The 16,352-nt window shown below is 38.6% G+C and overlaps 1 protein-coding gene across 2 annotated transcripts in view; it reads right to left on the bottom strand.

Annotated features, from left to right (window-relative positions):
* Positions 1–16,352, bottom strand: part of gnb4a (guanine nucleotide binding protein (G protein), beta polypeptide 4a) — a 31,243-nt gene extending 14,891 nt beyond the window's left edge. The window contains exons 1-3 of one of the 2 annotated variants that reach the window (XM_022678648.2): positions 16,266–16,352; positions 6,282–6,390; positions 785–823 (exon numbers count right to left, since the gene is read on the bottom strand). In XM_022678648.2, coding sequence (XP_022534369.1) covers positions 785–823; positions 6,282–6,338 — 96 coding nt within the window. In that variant the 5' untranslated portion in view covers positions 6,339–6,390; positions 16,266–16,352. Of the gene's footprint in view, positions 1–784; positions 824–6,281; positions 6,391–13,140; positions 13,372–16,265 lie in introns of those variants that run through there. The other variant, XM_007232764.4, reaches the window with a different exon arrangement.

Raw genomic sequence — 16,352 nt, 5'->3', positions numbered from 1 at the left:
GGGTACAGTAGATGGCACTCTTCCCCTCATCACTTCTAGGGTGATGTCGATCAGCACAAGGCTGCGTCTGTGAGCTGATGTATCAGAACCGAGTCGCTGCACTTTTCCGAGGGGGAGGCATGTGTTAGTCTTCACCCTCCTAGTTTTAGGGCATCACTACTGATAGGGAGAGTCCTATCACTAGTGGGTTGGGTTGGGGGTAAGTTGGGTAATTGGCCTTGTAAATTGGGGAGAAAATGGGATAAAATTTGAGAAAAAATTGAAGAACATGCGTGTTTTGATGTTATTTTGTAGAAGGTATGATCACAATTGTCCTCTACTGGGCTGACAAGCGATAATTTGAGGATTTTGTGCGGTAATGCATTTTTAAAAATGTCTGGATTTGTGTGGACGGGGCTTAAAAACATTGTATGATAATTCAATAACGTAATTATTGTGACATGCCTACACCTAATCAAAAAGATGTCCCACCACATGTGTCTAATAGAAATGGGAGGGCCCAAAAAAAACTCTCATTATCAAATTATAAAATTCACCAAAGTAGCAGGGTACGCTCTGATGTTTAAACTTTGATGGGAACCATGGCATGCAGGAGGGTGTTTAATATTTCAGTGCACTTAAGAGCATGTTGGGCATGTAGGTTAGCTGCAGTGTTGCATGTCTGTGCTGTGGTCTCGCGGCTCCGACAACTGGGAATCTCCACGGACCGAACGCACGACTAGAAAGACGGGACGATGGTCAACATGGAGGAAAAAAAAAAGCCTAAAGAGGAGCTGTCTCTTACCTGGGACAAACTGGAGTCACTGCAGGCTTTTCTGGCATCCTGCAATAAACAGAAATTAAGATTAGAGATAGACAGACAGACACAAAGAAATAGAGAGGCACTGGATCTAACTGTGCCAAATGTAAAATACACTGTAATTTCATGGGTGTGGGGGTGAGTTGGTTAGCTTATCTAGTTCTAGAGAATTCCTGGAGGAAAGGCCAGCATTTCCTGTTCACATCCATCCCCTAGATTATCTAATCAGTCACTTTGTAGTTCTGTAATTACAGACTGTAGTCCTGTATCTGTTTGTTTTTGTATAGTTTATTATTACAATCCTCCTTTCACCCTGTTTTTCAATAATCAGGACCCCACAGAAGAGAAAACCACCACAGAGCAGCTATTATTATAATTATTTGGGTGGTGTGTTAGGCCCAATCCCATTTCTTATTTGTATCCCTATCAATTGTAACAGAGTTAAAAGGGGAAGGGGTGAAATCCTGCCTCCTTAGAATTGGGAGAACAGTGGAGCGTTAAAGTTCAGCAACCTAACTGCTGCTAATGATGATTATCTAGTAAACTTTATGGCATTATTGTAAGGGGCAGGTGCTGAAGCAATTAATTATTATTGTCCATTTCTTAAGTTCTCTGTGATGGGTACCTACAATTAGCTTTTATTAGCTCCTATTTATCTGTTCCATTCAGCATTAGCATTATCCACTAACCACGCTAGCACTTTTGCTGTCCAGAGGTGAATATTGTCGGCCTGTAGCCTGCTGTTAACCTCGGCTAGCACTGTTGGAGAAGCATTAGCTGCTAACGTCGCTAAGAGCCAGCTCTTAGGCAGTTCAGAAGTGAGAATTATCAGCCTGTTGTCTGCTGCTAACCCCAGCTAGCACTGCTGGAGCAGTGTTATCATTATCTGCTAACCACGCATTCTTTGGCTGTTTAGACGCGAGTATTATCGGCCTACAGCCTGCTCCAAAGCCCAGCTATCACTGCTGGAGCAACATTAGCATTACCCGCTAGCAGTTAGCCACTAATGCTAATCTGGAAATCTAAGCTTACTGTAAGTAAACAGAAGCGCTTTACTCACCCAAATAGGAAAGAAATCTGTGTGGATTTACGTTTAGCACTCATCTGACTTCTGACACTCGTCTGACTCGTCTGAAATGTTTTTAAGAACTACAGTTTTGTTTAATTAACTTAACTTAGCTTTACAGGCTGAAGGGTGTTCCTCACTAGATTTGCAAAAAATGCACCTTATAATCCTGTGCACCTTATGTATAAAAATAGACGTTTATTGATAGTGCGCCTTATAATCCGGTTAACCCTTCAGCGCGAAAAATATGATAGTGTGTGTTGTGCTGGTGGATGTACATTTAGATCAAAATGCAGCAGTGCTGCTGGAGGTTTTAAACACTCGGTGTTCTTTCACTGTCCTCCACTCTATTAGACACTTCTATCTAGCTGCTCCATCTTGTAGATACAGTAAAGTCAAAAACAGAAGCTCTGAATCTGACCTAATTGGTGTAGCAGTGTTACTTTCAGCAGCATCAACATATAAACACAAACTAGGCCAAGAATGACCTAGAATATTATGGCAAAAAGGCTTCCCCAAAGGCTTGCCTCTGGTGGGTGCCAGGAATATTAGGATATTCTTGGGTCTGGACTGCTTCACCTGGTCAAGTAGCCAAATATTGGGGCTAAAATTGGGGACTGTCCGATAGAAATACCACATTTTCATACTTTTGCTCATATATTTAAGAGATAACACAGCTTAAAAGGAATATTTAAGCACCTTGCAATGTAATCTTCCCTATAAATTACAGAAAAACAGACACCAATAGGCCATTTACTTGCTTTTACTGGCTTCTATTATGAGCATGACATCTTTTCTAATAGTACAAGATAAAGCAGACTAAGCCCCAATCCCATTTACCCCTTGGCACTACCACTTAGCTCTACCCCTCTGTTTTGTGCATGCACGCCTAAGGATAGGGTGTCCTGATACTTTTGTTGCCTGGAGGGGTAGGTTAGGGGTTAAGGGAAGTGTTGGCGCTACATGGCTCTAATGAAAGAGATTTTTCAGAGGCACACCCTAAACAGCCCAAAAAAACACAAATTTGAGTATTTTCCTTATTTAAAATTAAGACAAGCACTATATTTACCATAGTTTAGTGTGTAGTTTCAATGTTTTATGGCTATTTGCTTCATAACAAGCTAGCTAACTTTCCCGCTCCACCTTAAATTGTGCAAAAGATGTCAGAGCCTGCAGCATTTAAGGTGGAACACAAAAATAGAATAAAAGCTAATTTTAGGTCCCGATCACAGAGGAATCAAGAAATGGACAATAAGTCAAAGTCAAAGTCAAAGTGGTTTTATTGTCATTTCAGCTATATACAGAGTACACAGTGAAACGAAACAACGTTCCTCCAAGGACCATGGTGCACATAAACACAGTGTAGACAGAACAATAGTGCAACAGTACAAAAGTGCAGACAGACAATACAACACCATACAGACAAAGAATAATAAATAACAAGACAGTGTGCAAATTTTGCAGTGTGCAAAAAGGACCAGGTGAGGTAGTAGTTACTCTATTACACAGTGTGCAATAGAGTCCAGTGAGGTAGTAGGGTTTTTAGTGCTTTCCATTTTCTGGGGTAAGTGGGGTAAGAGTGTGTGTGCATGTACAGAAAAACCATCAGTTCAGTCTCTGCAGTTAAGGAGTCTGATGGCTTGGGGTAGAAGCTGTTGCAGAATCTGGTCGTGCTGGACCGGATGCTGCGGTACCTTCTTCCCGAAGGCAGGAGGGAGAACAGTTCGTGTGAGGGATGAGTGGGGTCATTCACAATGCTGGTTGCTTTGCGGATGCTGCGGGTGGTGTAAATGTCCGTGATGGAGGGGAGAGAGACGCCGATGATCCTCTCAGCTGTCCTCACAATACACTGGAGGGTCTTGCGGTCAGAGACGGTGCAGGTCCCAAACCAGGCAGTGATGCAGCTGCTCAGGATGCTCTCAATGGTCCCTCTATAGAAGAGTGTGAGGATGGGTGGAGGGAGACGGGCCTTTCTCAGCTTCCGGAGGAAGTAGAGACGCTGCTGGGCTTTCTTGGCTGTAGAGCTGGTGTTCAGGGTCCAGGTGAGGTTATCTGCTAAGTGGACACCAAGGAACTTGGTGCTCTTAACAATCTCCACAGAGGACCCGTCGATGTTGAGTGGAGAGTGGGTCTGTTGTGCTCTCCTGAAGTCAACAACCATTTTCTTTGTCTTGTCCACATTCAGGTGAAGGTTGTTGACTGTACACCAGTCTGTCAGCCGCTGCACCTCCTCTCTGTATGCTGACTCGTCGCCTTTGGTGATGAGACCCAGCACGGTTGTATCATCGGCGAACTTGATAAAGCTGTTAGAACTGTGTTTTGCAGCACAGTCATGAGTCAGCAGGGTGAACAGCAGAGGACTCAGGACACTGCCCTGGGGGGCCCCGTGTTCAGTGTGATGGTGCTGGAGGTGCGTCCCTGAACCGGACTGACTGGGGTCTCCCCGTCAGAAAGTCCAGGATCCAGTTGCAGAGGGGGGTGTTGAGGCCGAGCGAGCTTAGCTTCCTGGTGAGGTTCTGTGGGATGATGGTGTTGAATGCTGAACTGAAGTCTATAAACAGCATTCTGACGTAAGTGTCCTTCTTCTCCAGGTGGGTGAGGGAGAGATGAAGGGTGGTGGTGATGGCATCGTCCGTGGAGCGATTGGGACGATACGCAAACTGCAGGGGGTCCAGTGAAGAGGGCAGTTGTGTCTTGATGTTCCTCATGACTAGCCTCTCGAAGCACTTCATGATGATGGGTGTAAGTGCAACGGGACTGTAGTCATTGAGGCAGGACACTGTGGACTCCTTCGGCACGGGGACGATGGTGGTGGACTTGAGGCACGTTGGGACAGTGGCGCTGCACAGGGAGATGTTGAAGATGTCCGTGAGAACATCTGTCAGCTGGTCTGCACACTCCCTGAGCACTCTGCCGGGGATGTTGTCTGGTCCTGCAGCTTTTCGTGGGTTGACTCTGCGCAGAGTGTTCCTCACATCCACTGCAGTCAGGCACAACATCTGCTCGTCCGGCTTGGGCATGGTCTTTCTCGCCATCGTGTTGTTTTGTGCCTCAAACCGTGCATAAAAGTTGTTTAGGGCATCAGGGAGGGAGGCATCACGTTCACAGGATGGTGGCATTGTCCTGTAGTTGGTGATTGCCTGGATGCCCTGCCACATGCGCCGCGCGTCACCCGTGTCCTTGAAGTGGCTGTGGATTCTCTGGGCGTGTGCGCGCTTTGCCACTCTGATAGCTCTTGACAGGTCGGCTCTCGCTTTCCTCAGGGCCACCTTGTCACCCACTCTGAAGGCGGAGTCACGGGTCCTCAGCAGCGCACGTACCTCAGCAGTCATCCAAGGCTTCTGGTTTGGGCGTGTGGTGATGGTCTTGGAGACAGTGACATCATCAATACACTTGCTGATGTAGCCAGTGACTGATGCTGCATACTCCTCCAAATCAACAGAATCGCCTTCAGTAGCAGCCTCCCTAAACATGACCCATGCAGTGCACTCAAAACAGTCCTGAAGGGCAGAGATGGAGCCTGCCGGCCAGGTTTTCACCTGCTTCTGAACTGGTCTGGAGCGTCTGATGAGTGGTGTGTATGTTGGTGTCAGCCAAACACACATGTGATCCGAGAAAGCGAGGTGGGGGCGGGGCTCCGCCCGGTACGCGCTGGGGATGTTTGTGTAAACAAGATCCAACGCGCTCGCTCCTCTCGTTGCAAAGTCCACATGTTGATGGAATTTAGGGAGCACTGACTTGAGATTTGCGTGGTTGAAATCTCCGGCGATAATAAACAGTCCGTCTGGGTGTTTGTTTTGCAGATCGCTGATAGTCCGATAGAGTTCACACAGAGCCTCTTTAGCATTAGCACCAATGCTAGCGCTGGGTGGAATGTAGACAGCAGCTATTAGCACGGCGGAGAACTCCCGTACTAAATAAAAAGGTCTGCACTTGACTATCAGGAACTCCACCAGCGGAGAGCAGTGTTTGGCGACAGTCACAGCGTTGTTACACCATTCCGTGTTGATGTAAACACACACGCCTCCACCGCGGGTCTTCCCGGATAGAGCCGCGCTTCTATCGGCTCTGAACGCGGTTAGCCCGGCTAGCTGAATGGCGCTGTCCGGAATGTCGTTAAGCCACGATTCCACAAAAAACTAAACACTAATAATGAATTGCATCACCTGCCCCCTGTTTAAAGACATACAAAAAGCCCTTAAGTTAAAATAGGTAATCAGCAGCAGCCAGGTTGCTGAACTTTAGCATTTAACTGTTATAGCTATATATATATATATATATATGTATCGGGTGCTTGAAGGGTTGATCCAGTTCTAAAACAAGGGGTAAAGGTACAGGGCCTTTGTCTTGAAAATGGAAAATGGGTCTTCAAGAAGTTGAAGTAAAAGTATGAAAGACTGGTAAGGAGGTTCTTACTCTGATCTGATTGCGTAGCTGCTCGGCCTCCTGCCGCAACTGCTCCAGCTCACTCATGGTCCTCTGCTGAGGGCTTCACTCCTCTTGTTGCCCGATATAACGTGGACACCTGGAGGGACACAAACCAACAGCCAACTTAAAAGAATGACCAGCAACTTAGCCCAGCAATGTTACGACACTTAGCATACCAGCACCACTACTGTAGTATTAACAGTGGACTGTCAGCGTTGCCCAGGATCGCTTTAGCGCTGTTAGCATCACTACTACATTGTTAGCATGTCTACCTGCTACCTCACCAGCTGCCGGCCTTGCTCAGCATCTCTACTATGGCATTAACATCACCATTCAGCTGCTCTAATGCTTCATTAGCATCACTAACATATTTATTATTAGTCAGATACCTTTTGTAGTGGCACTTGGCTTGGCACTGCTCTGGTTCTGCAGTGTATTTAATTTGGGTGTGGATTGTCCAGGAAATTTGGTTGAAAAAGTATGCCTAGGATTTTGGCCCTTGCTCATGAATATTCATACATGCCAACATATTGTCTCTGATTGTCTAACAGCACTTTAAGGCAACGAGACGGACAACATTTAGAATCATTTTAAAATAAATGTTGAGTCTCTGTAAATCATGAAATCCACCGGAGATCCTATGTAGTCCAGGCCAAAACCCTGGATTATTACTTTTAATTAATGTAAAATAAACTGTTCTAAACATACACTGTAAACATATACTGTTCATATAAATGTTTAACACTATATATATATATATATATATATATATATATATATTAAATTAATATTTTAAAATACCTCTAATCTCCAAGCATGCACCCCATTTGTAGCAAAATATAATGCAAGTCATTGGACAGATGCTTCCTTTTCTGTTGTGTATCCAACTTTAATATAGCTGTAATGCTTTATTGTGTGCAATGTCCAAATTCACTATGTGTACCGTGATCTCGATCACCATTTGTGCAATGTGTTTAATGTGCAACATTTCTTACCTTTTCATCTACAATTTATTTGCTATTTATTTACTGTTAATTCTTGTGCAATAATACTGGTCACAAGCTAACATAATCATATCTCATCTGACCTTATCTCAGCTGCACTAGATGCATATATTTTTTATTTTTATATATATATATATGTATTTTTTTCTGTAATCTTTTGTATATATAGATGTATTATTATTTGTTTATACATTGTCCTGGCCTATTTCTATGTCCTTTCCTCTATGCTGCTTAGGCCTGTCACAATAATTGCAATATCGATTTATCGTACAATAAATGAACATGACCTTAATCATTTTTGATAATCGTGATATCGTCTATTGTGTTCATTTTTATGTTTGTTCTGTGACTCCATACACACAGTGTGGACTAAAGTAGGTGAATAAATTAGTATATAATTCCCAAACTAATTACAATAAATTATTAATTCAAATTTTGTCTTCAAAAAGTGTATAATTGTTTTTTTTATTCTGTTATGTTATCATTGTTATCATTATGTCAGTAGCATTTAATAGTCGTAAAATAACAAAAATATTGTGTATCACAATCATTTCTGGGACAATATATCACCCACAAAAAATCGTATTGTGGCAGGCTTAATGCTAACATCGCAAATTTCCCCATTGTGGGATTTATAAAGGATTGTCTTATCTTACCTTATCTTATCCTATTTATGTAAAGAGATTTAAATTATGTAAAAGTAGCAACATTAGACTCCATTTACTCTGAATACGATACTATAAATACTATAAACTCTTAGATTTAAAAGTGGGCGTGACAGAATAAGGTATGGAAGACAAAAGTTGACCTCAAACGAACACAAGTCAACAGGACATGCATTATATTTTGCAAGTGGGGTGAATCCTTAGAGATTGGAGATATTTTGAAGTATTAATTTAATTGTAAATCTATATTAAGCATTTTTGCCTGACTAAAATGTTTTTTTTTTGTAAAATAAAATTTGTGTCAGTAGACAATCCACACACACAAAAACACACTGGAAATCCAGAGCAGTGCCAAGCCAGCCTGGCCTCTATGCTCTTTTGTTCGAGCGTGGGGCAGCACTGCTTGGCACCGCCTCACTGAAGCAGTTCAAACCTCCCAAAAATGCACCCGCGCAACTTCTCCTCAGAGAGAACCAACCCAATGACTGTGCTAACAACACACTTAATACTGCTGATGTGCTGACAGACATATAGACAATTATAGAACAATGCATATCCGCATTATTGACTAAAAGGCTTCAAATTCAGAACATCGCTCAAAATCTACTGATCGGTATATCAAGCACATTGGCACTGTAAACACTGCAAACGTTTTAATCTAAGACTAAAACACAGGTATGATAGTCACACCTGTTCTGAGACGAAATCTCACTATGTCCAGGTTGTAGTGATGCTGGGCAGCACTGCTGTTGTGACACTGGAATTTCCAACTTGCAAAATGATCATCGATGAACTACTATCATATACACAGCTCTGAAGTAAACTTGAGTTTCTTTCATTTGAACTCAAAACCTCTGGAATATAATCAAGAGGAAGATAGATGATCACAAGCCATCAAACCAAACTGAACTGCTTGAATTTTTGCACCAGGAGTAAAGTAGCATAAAGTTATCCAAAAGCAGTGTGTAAGACTGGTGGAGGAGAACATGATGCCAAGATGCATGAAAACTGTGATTAAAAACAGGGTTATTCCACCAAATATTGATTTCTGAACTCTTAAACCTTGATGAATATGAACTTTCTTTTCATTATTTGAGGTCTTTTTATGTTATTTCAGCCATTTGTTCCCCAGAGCTTTATATTTAACACCACAGGGAAAATAGTGGAGGATACCCAATAAATGTCTTATTTAAAAAAAACATGTAACAACACTTTACACAAAACCACTGGGAAGTACTGGTTAAATATCAGAATATTTTCCAAATATATCCATATACTGTATGACACAATGACAATAAATAGTGAATTAGTGAAGTGAAGAAGTAAAAAAAAATATATATATATATTGCCAAAGATGTTTGATATTGGAGGAAAAACAATACCATCCACACATTTAAATATACTACACAATTAAAAATGCAAGCCTTTTCTCAAGATTTCTCCAGAAGCTTTTCTCTGCGTTTCAAAGATTGAAGCGAAATAAAAATATACATATATTAGGCAGATACATTTTGTTTAAGTTCATTTTTATACATTTCATAAGAACTCTCAATGTTCTCTTAATTTAACAAATTGTTCCCACGATTTATCAATGCAGTCTCTAGATTTAACAAGTCGTTACATCAATTTAACAAATCGTTCCCTCGATTTTACAAATTTGACAAATTGTTACCTTAATAGAAAGTAGATTGTCATTTATATTTTGTTTCCCCAACAGAAAAAAATATTGAATAAATTGTTCCCTCAATTTAATAAATCTTTTGTTTAATTTATGAAATAGTTCCGTAATTGAACAAATCACTCCCTTAATTCAATGAATCATTCCTCTAATTTACTAATCTGTTTTCCTGATTTAATAAACGATAATCTCGGTTCAGTGATTCGTTCTTTCAGATCAGTGATCCCTCAATTGTTACCCTAATTTACCCTAACTTAACATGTTTCCCTCCGTTTCCTCAACTTAACATCCCATTCCTTTAACTTAACAACTCGTTCCCTTGATTTACAAAAATATATATTTTTTAAATTTAACAATCAGTTTCCTCGATTTACTTCAAAATATGTAATAAATTGCTCTCTCAATGAAACAATCCATTTCCTAGATTTAACAAACTGTTCCTTCAATTTAACAAATGATCATCTTGGTTCAATAATGCGTATGTGTCACTTCGTTCTCTCGACTTAAGATCTTTTAACGTTCCTTCAACTTATCAAATCGTTCCCTTGCTTTTTCCCCTTGACTCATTCTCCTAATTTAACAATCAGTTCCTTCGATTCAACAAATTGTTCTTTCAATGAAACAATCCATTTCCTTAATTTAACAAACTGTTCCCTCAATTTAATAATTTGTTCCCTCAGCTTTTCAAATAATTTAATGAATAATACTTAATTTAATGAGCTATTCCCTAAATTTAACAATTCCCCTGTTGACTTAATAAATCATTTCCCCATTTATCAATGAGTTAAAAAAAAAAAAAAAAAAACTCTGTAAACTGTATAAATCAAGGCTGAATAGCAAAATCATGACACAACATATCTGCCAGCACTAAAAGCAAGGTCTGGTTTCACACCGGCCACACTAATCACCTGTTAGCTACCTATCTAATAATTCACCCAGCATGGGATTCCCCCACCAAACAGTGTGTATTTCAGCCACTGGGAACCAGTATCAGTGAGTGCAGTGTGTGGCAGCTGCAGAACAAGTTTCTAAGGAACCACAATGCTGCAATGTCTCAAAAACAGGAAGAGAGCTGCTCCCAGCCCTCGCTAACCATTTTATGAGGGGGGGGAAAGTAAAGTTCACACCATGATGAATCACATTTACTCATAATATTAAACGGTACCTGCTGTTCTAGCATACACAACGTTTTTAGTTGTTAAAAACTATAGCTGACAACAAACGTGACTGACTGGTGTGAGTAAAACAGCTTCCAAATCTACCTGGATGACATTTGTGGCTATAGATCTGAAAATAGAAATTAAAATGACCAACAAAAGTGAAATAGTACTTAAAATTAAAGGACTAGGAGGATTCGGGGGAATAGATTTGGGTTGCGTTAAAGTTACAACATGCAAAATAGTTGCAAAGGAACTGATCATCAGGCTGAAAGAGTAAAATATCAGGAATTGGAGGCAATTTTAAAAAAATTAAGTCAGTTTTCTTCTATTTTAAGACACTTTTTAGGATATTTTTTAATTTCTTAATAAATTCTTTAAATGTTTAAAGGAAAATGTAATAAATTGCACAAAAATAAAATGAAATACGATGCCCTCTGTAATAATGTGCATTACATTGTACACTTATTCTACATACATTTTTAATTACACTGTAGTAGTGCTATATTATTGAAATTGATTAAATATTATCCAGTGTCTATTCAGTCATATCATCAAGAAATTGTTCATACAAAAATACATTGAAATACCGAAATAATATTTGAATGTTATTATCAGCCGCCACTTACAGAGGGAGAACAAAATATATAAAAATGTATCTCTAAATAAACATAAAAAGGTAACAACTAGAAGACTTCCAGATGACTGCTTTTGGACTACTGGATTAACACTTCTCACTTAAGTAGTGATGCATCAAAACAAAAAAATCAGACTGAAACCGAAACCAAACTATTTGTTTTCATTCATTTTCCTACCACTGAAAAAATTAAATAGCCAACAAGTATTTTGTCTCTTAATATATATATATATATATATATATATATATATATATATATAAAAAATATATATATATATATATATATATATATATATATATAATATATATAATATATATAATATATATATATATATATATATATATATATATATATATATATACATATTTACTTACTTACTTATTTATTTATCTTCAATATAAAATGTTACATGGCATTACAACATCCAATACAATGAGGCGTTACAAGTGGGTCACAAATAAAAAAATGCATATGTGCAAGAATATGTACATCAAGTACAAATGTATATTTGACTGTATATATTCTTAAATTCTTGATTAATCATGATAATGTAGTGGTTCTTATCTCTGGTCCTGGAGCTCTCCTATATTCCATGTTTTGGGAGCTTCTTTGCTCTAAAATAACCTGATTCAAATTATCAGCTTGTTATTTAAAAGTCAAAATATATAATGTATTTACTTCCAAAAATAATATTGGTCCTACCAAAAAATATAAACAAGCCATAGAGGGTCAAACAAAAGAAGCAACAGTATTAAAATGAATAAATGTCATCTATATATTAGGTAGTATAATATCTAAAAAAAAAAAAAAAAAAAAAAAACTTAAAAACACTATCTGGGCCTATTTTTGACAGTACTATTTTTTTAGAACTTAGAAGGCAGATGACATATTTCAGGTACTAGAACTAACTAAATAGAAAAAGTGATGCATTTTATATATTAAAATATGGAGATACACATTTTTTTATCTGGTAAAATAACAATTTTGTGTAAAAATGGTTACAATCTCTTTTGTAATGCTTTCCAACGTCCAATACTGCTCGCCTATGAACAGTAAAATACAGTAAAAGGATTGAGGATAGATTAGCAGGCTAGATTTAATCCAACATTAGAGTAAACACAGTGTTTGGTAATCTGATATAATCTGATATAGCTGCAAATCCCAGTCTGATAATCCTATTAAGATAGTTAAGTACATTTAACCAAGTCAAACTGATGATTAGCCAATACTACTGGATGACAGGAGGATGTAGAACGAGAAACAAACAATTTAGCTAGTTATTATAGTTATTTAATTACATATACAACGTGAATATTGGGTTACTTGAGTTGTAAAATAATAAAATGAAGCTGGAAACAGGTTTGTATGGCTAAAAAAAGGATTTAATAGCTTGAATTAAAGATTTAACACAGATGTTTCTCCCTTCTAGCTTTTATATTAGCTTTTTATCAGTTAGCTTATGTAGTTACCAGTTAAACCACATGTTGCACAGATTAAAAAACGACTTAAAATCCTCAATCTGAGCAGAATATTCGTTTTAAAGTCTTATAAATCCCATTAAAGCAATAAGAAAGCAACAAACGTGCATATATACAGTATATAACCTTACAAGCAACTCTCTCCCAAACTAGCAAGCTAAGCTAAGCTATGCTAAGCTAAGCTAACTGCTGCTTAGCTCAGACTGTTGAAGGGATACTCAGCTTACCTTACTGTGACAGAACTGAAGATTTGAGCACAAAAATACTCCGTTTAGGCTCTTGTGACCATGTTAAATTTACAAAGACTATTTTTTCATGTTTGTCTCCTACTCAAATCCCCAAAAACCGAATCCTCAAGCGCCCAAATTGACGAGATTTCTAACCAAATTCACACACTGCGATTACCACACCCATACCCATAGATATTGAGAGCATGGCAACAATTGGGCGGATGGGGGAGTCCACGTTAGACAAAGTGGTGTTTTGCACTATAACCGAGCCATTAAACATTAAAACACACACAAATATTGATGATAACGATCTTTACTATGAGTTTAGTTCACTTTTATTCTTAATTCGCTGCGTTTCTTCACTAAACCACACGATTCAAGACAGTAGTCTCTCCCCATTTTGGGGAATGGTACGATCCGTCAGCTTCCTCAATTATCAAAATGACTGAACTGAGCTTGATGCGTTTGGTTAAAGTCACATACGGCAGAAATGTCGTCAAAACAGGAGAATTGTCGTGTTTATCGTGTTATTCTGAGGTAAAAGTTTGAGTTAAGACGTCGTAGAAGATGAATAATAGTGTTTTTATGTATTTTAGGGTGTTTTAGTTGTATAAAAACACATACAAAATCTGTTAAACTCCAAAGTTTATACTACTAAGGCCAGGCTTTGAACACAGACCACAGGACAATTATTGAGGAGAATTATTGAAAATTACCTTGTTTATCGTGTTATTCTGAGGTAAACATTTGTGTTAAGATGTCGTAGAAGATGAATAATAGTGTTTTTATGCATTTTAGGGTGTTTTAATTGTATAAGAACACATGCAAAATCTGTTAAACTCCAAAGTTTACACTACTAAGGCCAGGTTTTGAACACAGACTACAGGACAATTATTAAGCAGAATTATTGACAATTACCGTGTTTATCATGTTATGCTGACATAAAAGTTTGAGTTAAGACGTTGTTGTGTGTTTCAGTTGTATAAAAATACATTAAAAGGTCATTATATCCTAAACTTTATACTACAAAGGCCAGGTTTTGAACACAGTCTTATTCAAACAAGACAATTATCTGTTTGTTGTTATTCTGAGGTAAAAGTTTGAGATATGAATTTGTAGAAGATGTATAATAAAGTTTTAGGGTGTTTTACTTGTATAAAAATACATTTAGGCCATTAAACTCCCAACTACTTTATACTACTAAGGTCAGGTTTTGATTACAGACCAGAGGACAATTATCGTGGAGAATTATTGGGAAGTCCCAAGTTTATTGTGATATTCTGAGGTAATGAGTTTGAGTTAAGACATTGTAGAAGATGAATAACATTGTTTTATGGTGTTTTAGTTGTATAAAATACATAAAAAGGCTGTTTAACTCCAAACTTTATGCTACCAAGGCCAGGTTTTGGACACAAGACTAAAAGCACACAGGAAAATGATAAAAAAAAATGTTTTTCTAAGGTAAAAGTTTGAGTTAAAAGTTGTAGAAGATGTAAAGTTGCGTTTTAGCAGTGTAAAAGAAAATAAAAAGCTGTTAGACTACTAACTTTATACTACTAACTAAGGCCAGAATTTGAATACAGACTACATAGCTATCTAGTTAGCTAGCTAATGTGTTTTTTAAATGGGAATTCTCAATCCTCAGGGTTTAGGATGAAAATGGAGGAAAAACGGCTTTAGTGTTGTTTCTTTTAACTTTTTTACTGAAAAATAAACAATGTGGCCAGCTCATATGGTAAATCTGTTTAGCAAATTGACCAGTTTAGCTCTTGGCCTACACAAAGTATGTGTTTCTATTTGGAATTTATGGTTAAGTTGGTCTACAAGTATAATCAACTGACCAACAAAGCTAGATAACCAGTATTACCAAGCATGACCAAGCTGGTTTTCCTCCATGACCCTCAATACTATGTTGGTCAACCAGTATGTCCAACAGGATCAAACTAGTTACCCACCATGACCATGTTTGTTGACCGAAATGTCCATAAAGACTAGCTTGACCATGCTGGTTTACCACAATGACCATGACCAAATTTGACCATGCTGATTGGTCTATATGGCCAGCAAGACAGCTGATTGGCCCATGTGACCAGCAAGACCAAGCTGTATTTTCACCATGACAATAGCTAAGCTGGTTTACCAGTATGACCAAGCGTAATCAAGTTGGTTTATCACAGGACCAGCAAGACCAAGCTAAATGACCAGTATGACCAAGCTTGACCTTGCTGTTTGATTAGCAAGTTCAACCTGACTAACTATGCTAGATAACCAGTTTAACCCAACTAGACCATTGTAGTTGACCCATATGATAAGAAAGACCAAGCTGGTTGACCAGCATGATCAACCTTCCAAATAAGCTTGATAACCAGCATGATCAAGCCTAACCAAGCTGGTTGACCACCATGAATAAGCTAGTTTATTACTATGACCATGACCAAGCTGGTTAACTTTTATGGCCAAGCTGGTCAACCAGCATGTTTAACAGGACTACATCTGGTTGACTAGCATGACCTTAATCAAATGTAACATACACTATGCTGGTCAAAACTTGGTTAAGCAGTTAACTTTCCAGTATAAAGTAAGTTTTTGTCTGAAGGACCAACTTTCCAACCACCTTACATGTCAAAGACCAGCTTCCAGTGCAGAGCCCAAGAACAATATGACAGTTAAGTTTGTAGGGTTTGTGTGGGTTTTAATTGGACCTTTCAACTGGTTCCCAGCCTTATTTTGTCAAAGCCACATCCACCCTTTGGGTGGGTTCCACTTTTATTGCCACTATTGTGACATGCTTTCAGTTTCAGTAGCACTAACTCAGTCCTGGGTGAGTTGGGTTTGGTTCACACTTAAGCAAAAAGGAAAATAAAACCAGAATAGAGATTTAAAAAATGGTAAAACAAGAGTGCCATACTTTTATAGTACAAAAAAGGCATTAAAGCATCTGCCATAATTAAAATATCCCACCCAGTACATCCCACCATATCATCAGCAGTCAATCAGCCACTCAGCTCAGCCTTATCCCTAAAGCCCAGACCCATCAAAGCACATTTCCATCAAAGTACTGTATATTAATACCAAGAAACCGCCTTCAGCTGAAAACCACAAATAACACCTGTCAATCTTACCTAAAGATGCAAGCTGCTCCTCCAACTGCAGGACCCCAAACTTAGCAGGTGATGGAGCTGTAGTATCTGTAGTAGCACGCGTCCCTC

Source organism: Astyanax mexicanus, chromosome 4, assembly GCF_023375975.1.
Source record: "Astyanax mexicanus isolate ESR-SI-001 chromosome 4, AstMex3_surface, whole genome shotgun sequence".
Taxonomy (NCBI): domain Eukaryota; kingdom Metazoa; phylum Chordata; class Actinopteri; order Characiformes; family Acestrorhamphidae; genus Astyanax; species Astyanax mexicanus.
Note: the sequence above shows the minus strand (reverse complement) of the source record. Positions and strands in the feature narration are given on the sequence as shown.